At 41.0% G+C, this 12901-nt stretch overlaps 1 protein-coding gene across 1 annotated transcript; it reads left to right on the forward strand.

Moving 5' to 3' along the window:
* The first annotated feature begins 1029 nt into the window (after positions 1 to 1029).
* On the forward strand, positions 1030 to 12100 carry STEAP1 (STEAP family member 1). The gene is made up of 6 exons (XM_086741773.1): positions 1030 to 1135; positions 3778 to 3944; positions 4398 to 4502; positions 6400 to 6912; positions 8409 to 8573; positions 10366 to 12100. Exons 3-6 carry the CDS (start codon positions 4410 to 4412, stop codon positions 10621 to 10623), a joined length of 1029 nt encoding a protein of 342 aa, XP_086597899.1. The 5' UTR covers positions 1030 to 1135; positions 3778 to 3944; positions 4398 to 4409; the 3' UTR covers positions 10624 to 12100.
* The last annotated feature ends 801 nt before the right edge of the window (positions 12101 to 12901 follow it).

Consider the following 12901-nt stretch of genomic DNA (forward strand, 5'->3'; position numbering starts at 1 on the left):
TTAACACAGGAGAATCAATTAATCCTTCTTTTATCCCTTCTAAGGCAGTCTCCTCTTTTCTGCCAGATGTAGCATTCAGCTGGAGTCTATGTTCACTTAACATCTACGGAAAAGGAGGAAAAAATACATTCCTAAGATATAAAAAAATAAAAAAAAAAGAGATGAAACTTGGCATAATTTCTGCGAAGACATCCTGAGGAAGACGTAATGAGCTCTGTGTGCAGAAACGCAAACATTTCTGAGACGGACTGACCATGTTTTCTGCAATGTCAGTAAGCCACTAAATGTCGAAATAGCCATTCAAACAGCTTTCATAAGATAATGATAGTTCACACCATTGTGTGACTAAACTTTCAGAACCCAACTGCCGACACAGAAGAAGCGCCAATACAGAAAAAAAAAAAAGGTACAAGATCACGGTATTTGGGGAAAAAAAAAAAAAAAAAAAAAAAGTAATTTTTATAGTGAGGACTGCTCGTAAGTAGAAGCAGGATTTAATAAAACATTTTGCCAGGCTGGGAAAGTGACCGGTTTGGAAAAAGTAGTCGGGAGGTGGGGAGACCGGAGTGAAAGGCGAGGCGGTGGTGTCCCGGGCAGGGCGGGGAAGGGGCGGGGGCAGCCCCGCAGGCCCTGGAGCGGAGCTGCTGGCAGGGGCCGGGTTCGGGAAGGCGAGGGGCGCCCCGAGACGCACCGCACCCCGGCGCCTCTGCCTCCTCCTCCGCCTCCCTTCCGCGGGGCGGGCAGGGCGCAGGTGAAGGCGCCCTGTGTCCAGCCGAGGCCACAGCGGACCCACGGCCGGGTGCTCCTCGGGGAGGCCGAGCCGGGCGGTGCCAGAGGGGAGACCTCCGACGCCACGCCGCTCCGCCGCGCTCCGGTGCCCGCCCCGGCTCGGGACGTGGGACGGGGCTCCGGCTTGCACCCCGCCGGGGCGGAGGGGAACGGGATGGGCGCGGAAGGCGGGGCCGGGAGGGGAGGTGGAGGCTGCGGCCAGGCCCCCACCCCCCGCCGCTCCCCTCCTCAGAGCCGGGCCGGCGCTCCGCGGCTGACCTGAGCCTGCCTTCCCAGGTAGAGCCGCGCCGCGGCTGGGGCTCCGGCCTCCGGCGGGAAGAAGGCGCTGCGCTGACGGCGGGACGAGGTGGGTGAGCCCCGGGGAGGCGTCCGCATGGCCGGGCTGCGGCTGGGTTCCGGCGCGGGGCCCCGCGGCTACCGCCGGGCCGGGCCGGGCCGGGTGCCCCCAACGGGCGCGGGCTCGGGCTCGGGCTCCCCCGGGGGACAACGGCGCGAAGCGGCCGGGCACCGAGCCGGCCGGCCCGATCCGCCCCGCGGTTCCTGCTCCGACTGCCGGGTTTTTATGAGGGTTTTCCACAGGGCTGAGCAGAATCTTTGCAGGGCAGGGAAAGTTGTTTGCTCGTGTCTCACTCGGGTGCTCACAGCGCCCTGTGCGGTGTGGCCCGCACTTCAAAAGCGAGGCAGTTATCCCTGGCACTTCCACGCTGTCATTTTCCGGTGGTGCCAAAGGAGACAGATGTAGTCACTGCCCCCGTGCCTCGTCCATCGCCTCACTGTCACTATGACAGCCTGTTTATTTTACCCATTTGTCTTTTTTGGTGGAGCCAGCCCTGAAACCCCTTACTCAGGAAAACCTCGCATGGATTCTGAATGTTTTCCCCAGGTCATGTCCGCGCAGCGTGCATCGCTGTTGGCTCAGCGTTACCATGGGCCTGTTTTCCCAGTACGAAATGCAGTAGCGTCCTCACGGCGCTGGAAGCTTGGCCTTCTGCAGCTGGATGTCCTCCGCCCTCATTCACAGCTGAAGGGGTGTGCACTGGGGATGGACAGGACGGACATTACTACAACTGTTTTCTTTCATAACAGTTGTGACTTAGACAGGGCTATGACTGGTCCGTTTCTGTCTCTCACAGGACTCTGAATTTTTTTTTCTTCGGATATACTCCAAAATGATACATGCTGTAGATTACTTCTTCCTGGCAAATCGTAAGGGACCGAATAGTGGAATTTTAAGTGTCTTGTATTTAGGGTTTTCCAAGACTATCACTCTGCTTTGTTATTGGGCGTGCCCAAGAAATAACTTTCTGTTAACTCTGGTATCAGAAGTCAAGTGGACTGTTACAATTCAGCACCTTTGTTTCCTTGCGTGCAGTTGCATGGCCATAACCCGTATTTCCATAGATGGGCACATGCATTAATTCACACACACTTTCTTTTTCATTCCTGTTTTGTTTTCTGCTGCATAAACCATTAATGCTGTATTTAACATTGTATTAAACTTCGTTTCCCGAAAGAACCAATAAATCAGCTTTTAGGATCAGCAACTGGCATTTTAGCTCATGGATTTTTTTTCACATCATGATATCATTTATTACATCCTCGTCAATACAAACATTTAGCTAGAAGCTATTACTGGACTCTTCATTTCTAAATTTTCTAAATTAAGAGCAGCATGAGAACCAAGTGAGTCAAGCTCTTCACACAGCCTCCCAATCTAAAATATGCTTTTGGACCCCCAAGATAGTGTGGTAGCCAGAAGAAGAGAGTTATGAAGTGGCTGGGTTCACTGTAAGCTCATGTAGACCGCTGATATTAACAGTTGAAAGCTCAATGGAGATCAGTACAAAAAAAAAATTAAAAGCAGCAAAGACCTGAGTGAGAAGCTGTTTTAACAATTTTAAGAGGTCAGTCTCATTACCTAAAATAGTAAAAAAGTCAGTCTATATATGTTTATGTCCTTTTTTTCCCACATCAAACTGTAAAAAACAGAGGGTAGGCCTCAAAAACAGCATGACTGCCCTTCATATTCTGAGTTCTTTTAGAAATAGATCTAGAGCTCACTGTATTTGTTATCATTTTTTTCCAGGTAAGTAGGTGATACTGAGTTCTGTTTGTAAACTGTTCTTTGCCATTGTAACAGCTAGAAATACAGTATATTAAAACATATAGAAGTAGAAATTCTTAACTAATCATGGGACTGCAGGAGCTGAGGTTTTATGAAGATAACTGATACTCCAAAACTTCTGATAAAATCACTGGGACAAGCCCTAGGAAGAGGGAAAAATATAGAAATGTGCTTTCATCAGCCCATGCTTTCTTGTGTGCAGGATATACAAACCATCCATTATCTGGTGTAGGAAAGGGTTAACAGCCTGACCTTCACACAAAAGCTCTTGTTGACCCTACTCTGCAACACTTGGCTGAAAGGTTATGCCCAAAGGGAGAGCTTGCTAGCAGGAGTGAGAAATCCAAAGAGAAAAACTTAGGAAAGAATACTTCAGCATCAGGAGTCTGGTGGCCTGGTAGAAAGCAAACCCTCACAGCAGACTGTACAAGACTGTAGGACACATCCACTGAAGGAACCAAACACAGTAAAAAAAGGGCAACTGAAAAAAGTCCGATTTGTCCATACAATTTTCCAAAAGGTTTATGGATATAAAAGAATCAATAGTTAGCAAAACAGTTTCATATCTAGTAATTCAGCTATTCAGTAGGAAGGTAGATGGAGGAGCTACCTAATCACTGTCTTAAAGGCAGCCACAGAAAGTCACACTGTGGTATGGCACCTTGACCTTCCAGTGGTGTAGTGCTACTGCCTCTCCTCCTGCAGCGTATGACAGTGTGATGCACACACGGGAAGTCCTTGTTGCAGGGTCCTTGTAGTCCATGTAGTTGTTTTACAGCCTTCAAGATACTATCTATTCTGCTATCCTAGAATTTTCAGAAACATCTCAGTTTATCCATTTTCTTCCTTTCTTTTTTTCCTAGCTTCTGATTTCTTGTAGTCCTTAATGGCCTAGAACCGTTTCTGCTGGTACTTGTGGGTGATAAATATTGCCAGTGTACCTTGGAACAGCATGAGTGAAGTTCCAGCTGGAGTTTTCGGACAACCTTGAAGGGAAAATGCACCTCTAAAACCATAGAGTGACTGTCAGGTAGACAAAACCTAAATCCTCAAACCTAAAAAATACTAGGAACAACACATTTGCATGGATTTCTTGCATCAGCAAGTCTCATGAACTTACCAAAATCTGTAATGTTTTGCATGTTATTTCTGTAAGTTGTTTCAAACCTATTTGTTGTCATTTTAAAACTTTCAGCCTGAATGAATGCATTCATTCCACTGACAACATGGGCTTAAATATTATTTTTCATCAGTGCATTTGTTCTGTGGATTCATATCCTCTCTTAGTCTCTGCTTTACTTAAAAAACAGGCTGAGCTTTTCTGTTCTTTTCTCAGAGCACAGACTTTCCTTTCCCTAGATTATCGTACCTTCTTCAGCAAATGGGTGGAGGAGAGGGAAGAAAACATTTTGAGGGAAAATAGGCCTCAAAGTTCCAGTAGGGCATTTCAAAACCTGGTTTACATCCTGTGTTTGTTTTGCAGGGAGTTTCCGCAATGGAGAAGAGGGAAGCTGATAATCATGCCATTGATCAGAATGCAGGTCAGAGCATCACGCCGAGAAGAAATACAGGAAACCTTAGCTACTTGGTAATGTTTCTGTAAGAAAGCAGCTCACGTGTCACATAGAATATGGAAAGCTTTTATTCAGTTTTGTCCAGAAACACTGTGTCCCCATCACACTGGCATATCATCAATACTTTTAAAGTCTTGTTACAATATTGACCTGAAGAGATAAAAAGATAAAGAGCATCTCATTCAATTTAATCACAGCCCATGCTAAAAAATACACAAAGTTTGGGCCAGCTAAAAACTACATGAGGTTAGTTGTTAGTTGCATTTTACCAGATGAGCAAAACTCTGTAGAAATAATTTGGGATTTTTGTACAGGAATATAAAATTTATCTTCGGAGGAGTCTTCATAATTGCCACATTGCATTTAGTAAGTTTTCCACACCACAAAAAAAAGTCCAGGAAAAAAAATCCACTCCAACAGCATTTGCCTCTGAGACTGCTGAGAAGTAGTTCAAGTTACAACTTTAAATACTAACATAACTCTTTCACAGGCTGTGAAATACTGAATTAGACTTTACAGACTGTCTCTCCAAGAAACAAGTATCTCTACGAGAAACTTGGTTCAGATGCAGATGCAGAACTCACTTTGTATAATTTATACAAACTTCTGATTCTGCAATGCATAGACTATGCTCCACTTTTCTTCACCGATTGGAGAATAAGTTATTTAGGCTACACCTTCGCTATTACAAACATACACTTTTATCATCAGATAAACATGTATTAGCTATTCACCTAAATAATCCTAATGAAGACCATGCCCTTTCATTTTACTGTGAGGCACTGTAGGCAAGTCAGTCAGGCATGTGGTGGGAAACAGGCTACCTTGTCTCCATTTAGGATTTAACAGCAAGATAGCAGTGTACATTTTTTAACTCTGTGTTAAAAAAAAAACCACCTACATATCATTGAAGACAAATAGAAGATTTGTGCCCACTTATCCTTGCATTATTTATGAGTGGTACCTTGTTTGAATTGGCCCCTTAATCAGCTCCAATGTAATATTTGATTCTTAAGAACAAAGACAGATAATATTGCTGCAATAGGAAGATCTCCCATATCCTAGCAGAATGCTAACTGACAACTTTCAAACTACTACTATTTGCCTTCCTCAGAACAGACAGTGCCATTTCACTTTCTGGAGATCTGCCACATCAGCCATTCTAAAGCTGAGCCATTGCAACATTAGTTTAGTTTTACTTTATATTTCACTGGAATATTAAAAGACTTCCCTGTTTATTACCTAATGTTATCAGTTCTCAGTTCTCCGCCCCTGGACAGCTGTCTGCTACATCAAGTGCAATGTCCTGCTTTTGGTACATGTATTTTCATATTGTATGTATACTGACCATGTACTTTTTCCATGAACTATAACTATGGGACAATCTTTAAATACATTATCTCAGTGTAAAACAGTTTATAATATTACACTAAAATGTTGTACTAACTTAGCTCCTTCTAAAGTCTGTGATAATTCTGCTGAGATCTTCTGTGAGACTAGAATCAAACCATGCCTACTTGTCAGCAGAAAATTCAGCTTTTTAAACTTAAGTGATTCAGTTTTGCAAGGTTTTGTAAAAGTTAAGGGGACACTTAAATTTGTGAAAGAGAGGAAGAAGACCATAGGACTGTCATCTATCTTCCCTTGTGGTGTAGTTAACTTCCTGGAATTAAAATCTGGTTTGAAATCACCACAGATAATGAATGAAGAATGAGAAATCTTTGCTAAAAGTGCCTTGCTCAACTACTGACTATGCTGTTTGAAACATGTTTTCGAGCTACTTTGTCTTTAATAGTGTGTATGTTTTGCATACAGTTTCATTGCAGTACGCTGTAAAAGCCATGATGGCGACCACTGAAGCTTTTAATCTTCTCTTGATCTCACTTGCTATTTCCTTTCTGTCCTTTCCAGAATGTGGACAGGCAAGTCACCAATCCACCAGAAGCAGCTGCACTTTTTAATTTACATCAAGCACACCATTTTGGGGAGTTTGAGCACTCTTCAGAACAACACTGCAAGCAAGATCTGTTCCCCAAGTGGTGCTTGCCAGTGAAGATAGCATCGGTGATCTCATTATTAACATTTATTTACACTTCTGTGAGAGATGTTATATATCCTTTTGTAACCAGAAAGGAAAATGTTTTCTATAAAATTCCAATCCTTGTCATAAACAAAGTTTTACCAGTGGTTTCAATTACTCTTTTAGCACTAGTATATTTACCAGGAATATTAGCTGCTGGTTTCCAGTTGTACTTTGGCACCAAGTATAAAAGGTTTCCCCAGTGGCTGGATAGATGGATGTTATCAAGAAAGCAATTTGGACTTCTCAGCTTCTTCTTCGCTGCAATGCACGCCTGCTATAGCCTATGCTATCCAATGAGAAGATCATACAGATACAAGCTGCTCAACTGGGCATTCCAGCAGGTATGATGGGCACACAAATGTCAACCCTTCTGTATTCAGAAAATCATTGTCTTGGTCATTCAAGCAAGTCAGGATGGGGGGAAAGCCATTTTCATTCCCTTCGTTTGCTTTTGAAGCAGATCCCCACAGAGCACCGTTACGGGATGAAGCAGGACCTAGTTGTTAAAGCATGTACTAGAGAGTCAAGAGTCAACACAGCTGTACCAGTGTGTATTAAATAAGTCATTTTCTTCATTTGGGATTTTTTATCTCTGTAAAATGCACGTAATTATACATACCTCACATGATAATTTAAAGTCTTTGGCACACCAAAGACTTAGCTTAGCATAGATTAATCTTCTCTGCACCAGTGGAATCTAACTACCTGCAGAAACTGAGCACACACCGTTTTCAGACATCTTGTCTGTAAAGTGAATTAGCCAGCTATGAAGGAGGGCTGAGTTAAATCACAATAATCTGTATTTGTCACAAACTAAATTTGTAAATACCAACAGCTCCACAATTGGGCTGATGCACACTAACTTGTTAAAAGTTAGAATTTCAATCATGCTTCTGGGCCATGGGCAATAATTGGTTTGCAAAGCTTTCCAAGATCCTCTGTGACTAGCGAGTTCCTAATATTTGCATGTCGCCTTGAATGCCATGAGTATTGCAGTATAGGGAATATTCCAATATAAGGTATAGACTGCAAATGTACATTTTTATTACCCTCAAAGTCTAATCTAGAGTTTTATTAAAAACCCAGTATGGTGTTAGCAGCTTCTTAAGAATTCTGTAAACAGTCAAACTACCTGTTGAAAACTCTGAAATCAGCCTTACCAGTAATCTGTCTTGAATGGATTCCCAGAAATTTTCTTGAGATTTCAGACCTCAAGATGAAGAAGTGATCATATTTGAGGCATGTTACGCCATGGTGACCACTAGCAGCATCAAAGAGCTGTTGCAAGCAGTCATAAACAGGAGAAGCTTTGACATCAGTTTATTAAAATCACAACCTTTTCATCCATACCAACCACTGTATTCAGTGCAGCTGAATGTACCAAGTTATGGTTTTAAAAAAAATAAAGCTAAACAACTATCCTGGCAGGATACCATAATTAAGAATATCTGCTGAATTAGTTCCCTAAAATAGTGCTGTTAATATATTTCCCGTTGCTATAATCTCCCAGATATGGTATTTAGCCACAGATGGAATTTTTTTTGTCAAAGAATAAGATTTCTCCTGCTGTGCAGGCAGGCTAACAGGCCTCAGAACCAGTCTCTCCTGGGCCAAGATGCTGATGAAGTCTAAATTCTTTTCACTTAAAGCCGACCTTTGCTCTGCAGATACTAGTGGAGACTTTCTCGTCGGAAGTAAATAGCAGTTACATTCAGAGCCATTCAAACAAACAAAAATATTGTGTTTCTTGGCTCATTTCCTGAATATCATGGTGAAAAGAGCTGTATTTCACACAGTGTGGCAGTCTGTCATTTTAAATATGGTGTTCTTTTGGCAGGTCAAACAAAAAAAAGAAAATGCCTGGATTGAACACGATGTTTGGAGAATGGAGATTTATGTGTCTCTAGGAATTCTAGGACTTGCTTTGCTGGCCTTGTTGGCAATAACATCAATCCCATCTGTCAGTCACTCTTTGACCTGGAGAGAGTTCCACTACATTCAGGTATGCACGAATGTCTCTACTGCACGTCATTAGTCCTTATTTGTAGGACTGTATGTTATCAGCTAAGACCATTAGGAGTTAGAAGTATGAGATGCAGAGTTAGTGAAACCAATCTAAAAGTTTGTTCTGTGCTCTTTGTTAATTGTTTTGCAAGAATGTTTATTTCATGTGTTACTCTGTCGAGAGAAAAGGCTGTCAGGTTCAGGGTACAAAGTGGGAAGAAAGACAACTTCAAACCACTTTTTTGCTCCTCTGACTTCATGATGAGCAGCAGTTGTCCCTTCAGGACCTATTCTTAGGTCAAAGACCTGTGGTGTTGAAGGCATGTCAGTCATCTGCTCGGCATCTTATATTTCAGGAAGGCCCTGCGTCCTGCTGAATTGGGAGTAGGTGGTATTGAACCAGCCAACACTGTTCCCATACAACATGGTATTCCACTACACAAGAAGAATTGCTTGTTGCTCCCTTGGAGCTGTTTTGGCAATTCTTCACTGCCTGAGCAGTACCAAGTGGCTGGAAAGTCCAGGGGAAGGCTTCTGCTCAATAATACATGCAAAGGTTTTCCGTCTGCAGCATTATTAGCTTCATAACCCCCTCCAAAAAGGTGTACTCTGAAAAGGAGACATCTTAGAACAGATGCATAATCAAACCCTGCCAGTCCTGAGTTTGCTACAGATGTGCTTGTTTTGTTCACCTAAGTATCTGGTTTGCTCTTAGTTCTCCTGTATTATACACAGTATAATAGGAGTGGCTCTGCTGACATCAGTATGATCACAGTAGAGTTAAGCAAGCACTGAATTAGGTCCCTGAACAGCAAAATCTGAAAATTCAATGACCTACTAAGTACTTGGCATTTGAAAATTTGATCTGAATTTGAAAAGTAGATCTGAAATGTATCTTTTCCTACAATTAGTGATTTGAAATTCTGCACACTCTACGAAGTGCATCATTTGTAAGAAAAGTTTTCAGCTCTTCAGAAAATCTGTATGGACAGGTTCTAGTGCATGATTGCTTTCACTATTAAATTAGCACGGTGAAGAAACCCAGAAGAGTAATACTAATATACTGGATTCGTTTTATAAACAAATAACCTTTATACTTCAAAATCAGATTCTGTAGATTTAGCACTTGGAAAGGCAGTGTTTGACTTCACTGATGACTAATTCCATTTTTCTAACAATATCAAGATTGTTATGCAACAAGAAACTCAAAATTACCAGTAACTCTAGCATAAAATTTCCTTTACTCCTGAATTCCATAGACATGCTAAGCATCCTAAGCCAAGTTTATCACTGAAAGTGGAATGAAAGACTTCAGTTTCCTGTAGTTGTGCAATTGCTTTTGTCACAGTACTAGACGTACTAGAGTTTCTGATTTTAATTGACCTTAAAATTGTTCTTTGCAAACAAGCAATTAAGCCATTTGTAAGTCTGCTTTTGGACTCATAATCTCAGAAATAAAGGATACAGATGACCTCTATAAATTGAGATATTGAGAACTGACCCTTTTTCAAGAATAGCCTGTAATCCATGATCTCTTCTGTAAATTATGTAAGTATCATAGCAATAGTTGAAAAATGTGCCTCATCTGTTTTCTCTTATGGTGGCATAGAGGGATACAGTTGGATTCTTGAATTATAGTTTGTAAATTTTAATTCAAAGCCAACGGTCTCATTTCTTTGACGTCAGTGTGTTGGTTGAGGCCCTTCTTGATTTCCATATTTGCTTAACAGAGTATTCTTTTTGCCATGTTGGAAAAAATAAATAGCTTATTATTTTTTTTCTCTTTTCAGAGCAAGATGGGATACTTAGCTCTGCTGCTATGCACTGTTCACGCACTGGTGTTTGCTTGGAATAAGTGGGTTGATGTTAACCAATTTATCTGGTATACACCACCTTCATTTATGGTAGCAGTTTTTCTTCCTATTATAGTTCTGCTTTGTAAATGCATACTACTCCTCCCATGTTTTAGAAGGAGGATAAAAAAGATCAGATGTGGTTGGGAAGTTAACACACAAACCAATCAAGCCAGCATGACTTCCAGACTGTAGATCAAACATGGACGTTTCCTGTCTATGTATGTAAATATGCTCAAGGCCATGAAATGTTCACTTGCAAGCTCTGTTTTCATATTTTCCGTAGATATTTCTTTTTCACTTTTCATTTCGACTTCAGGAGTATGGGATACTTGATGCAATTTGGGCCTTTGCTAAGACAGAAGGTGGAAACATTAATTTTACACTTTGATCTATTCAGTGTTCTGGTATTTGATCATTTCTTTCTTCTGAGTCATTGCTTTTAAAATACAAGGGCTTCACTGCTTGAATTGTAATTCTTTTGCAGGCAAAAACAATCATAAATCATTGCTCCAGATGACCACAGAAAATAAATAAATGATTACACCACAGAACCCAGGAATGCTTTCTGCTTCCCACAGCCATGTTTGTTCCATCGTTAAATGTCAGTATTATAATGGGACAAAAACTAGAGTATTTATCATCCCATTCCCCCTTATCGCCTGCATCCTATGTTTTGCTCTGTGGAATGGGGACCTTGGCACATGAGCCAAACAGAAACTGTATATTCCCACCAGGTCTTGAACTTAGACAATTGGGCCAGCAGAATTGCAGAGTACTTTACAAGGTGAATCTCTCCTGAGGCTTGGGCACAGTCTAAAAAAAGAGGTTTTAGACTCCGATCTCCATCTTATACAGGACTAGGTGTGTCTCTGTTTACATAAAACGATAAAACATTTCCCACTTTTTATTCCATGAACACGTTCTTTTGTTTCTGATCCTGGAAATTTTCCATGCTTTTGACCCAAGCCTGCAGTGCTTGACGTGTGCTAAACTTTATTCACACAAATTATTCCAGTGGGATAACTCACATCAGGTAAATGTGTTTTACTGTTTACTCTAGGGCCAGCACAATTATGTGACTGGAAGAAAAACATTAAAAATAGACATTTGTATCTTGACATTGATTTGGTGAGATGTTAATGTAAAAAGGCTTCTGAATGCATTTGCTTTTACAAAACTTTTCATATATGCTAACTGAACCTCACTTTCCTTATGTTGCATAGGTCTGGCTGAATATTTTAAATGAATAATTCATTTGTTAGTATTTTATGCAGTAGTTAATATTTTCACCCAGCATCAGGGATATTTCTGCCAGTCTCCCTGCATGAGTTGACTACGACATGGACTGATGATGCCACCTATTGCTGGGAATTGCTGAATGAGAATTGTAATTGGTAATGCCTCTGGTATTAAAACAAACAGGAAAACAATGTATGCATAAAAAAATATGTAACACATGGTGCTAATAACTCTGCAGTTAATGATTTTGTTGTACACTTGTGGACTTGGTACACTGAGCATAAAATAACAGACAAATTGAATAGGGATACTAAGTTTTGTATTTTCCTGGTTTTAACTCCATTCAATTATTGTAACTTAAAAGCTGGCCTTGTTATTTGCACTTAATGTAGTACTGTGAAAATAACTGGGGACATGGTGGCCTGTATAATATAGACTGAAGAGAAATGAGTGGCATTGTGTATCAAATCAGTAATGCATGACAGAAGCACACACTCTAAATTAAACACAGGAAGCTAGTCTACAATGACAATCCAAGAAATTTCTAACAGAACAGGAAAATTGTGGTTGTCAATGCACTAGCATTTACATTTATATACATGAAATGTTAAAAATCTTTTAGAAGTCATATTAGGGATAAAGAATAATATTTGCCAAAGATTTATTCAGAATAATACCTGCACTTTGTTGTCAGAAGTCGTAAAAAAATAATAAAGTATTTTTTCTAATACAGGTTGAGGCAAGTGCAACAATAAAGAAATCCCTTTGTCTTCTCTGTTGTCCATTAGCTACCCACGAAGTGTGCTCTAACTTACTACTTAGGACAAAGCTGAGATTGCAAGTACTCCAACAACCCCTGCATGCATCCATTGAATAGGATGACATTTGGTTTTATCAAAATATGTGCTAAATTGTGTTCAGTTGTGCTCTCCAGAATCAGCCCCACTGCTCCCCTACTTAGAAAGTCTGGAGAATTTAATTCAACCTCAAACTTTGTTAAATTCTGGTCAAAAAGTTGGACTAATTGTTTACAGCTGGTCATAGTAGCCTACGCTTTGACACAGAGGAGTATAAACAGCTTCAGGGTAACAAAGTGTGTGGCACAGTGAGCAGAACCTGACCCTTGAGAACTGAAAGCTGAAAAGAGATGGATGAAGATGCTCCTTGGAAGAAGCCATTCAAAGCTATTTGTATGATATGTATAAAACAAAATCAAGGCAAATTAATATGT

Source organism: Chlamydotis macqueenii, chromosome 2 (assembly GCF_036417535.1).
Source record: "Chlamydotis macqueenii isolate bChlMac1 chromosome 2, bChlMac1.mat, whole genome shotgun sequence".
Taxonomy (NCBI): domain Eukaryota; kingdom Metazoa; phylum Chordata; class Aves; order Otidiformes; family Otididae; genus Chlamydotis; species Chlamydotis macqueenii.

Excerpts from the sequence above, each read along its gene's own strand:
- STEAP1 (XM_086741773.1), top strand. The coding sequence starts at position 4,410 with ATGGAGAAGAGGGAAGCTGATAATCATGCCATTGATCAGAATGCAGGT. Across the intron at positions 4,503-6,399 it reads CAGGAAACCTTAGCTACTTG|AATGTGGACAGGCAAGTCAC; the intron begins GTAATGTTTCTG and ends TGTCCTTTCCAG. Across the intron at positions 6,913-8,408 it reads TCAACTGGGCATTCCAGCAG|GTCAAACAAAAAAAAGAAAA; the intron begins GTATGATGGGCA and ends TTCTTTTGGCAG.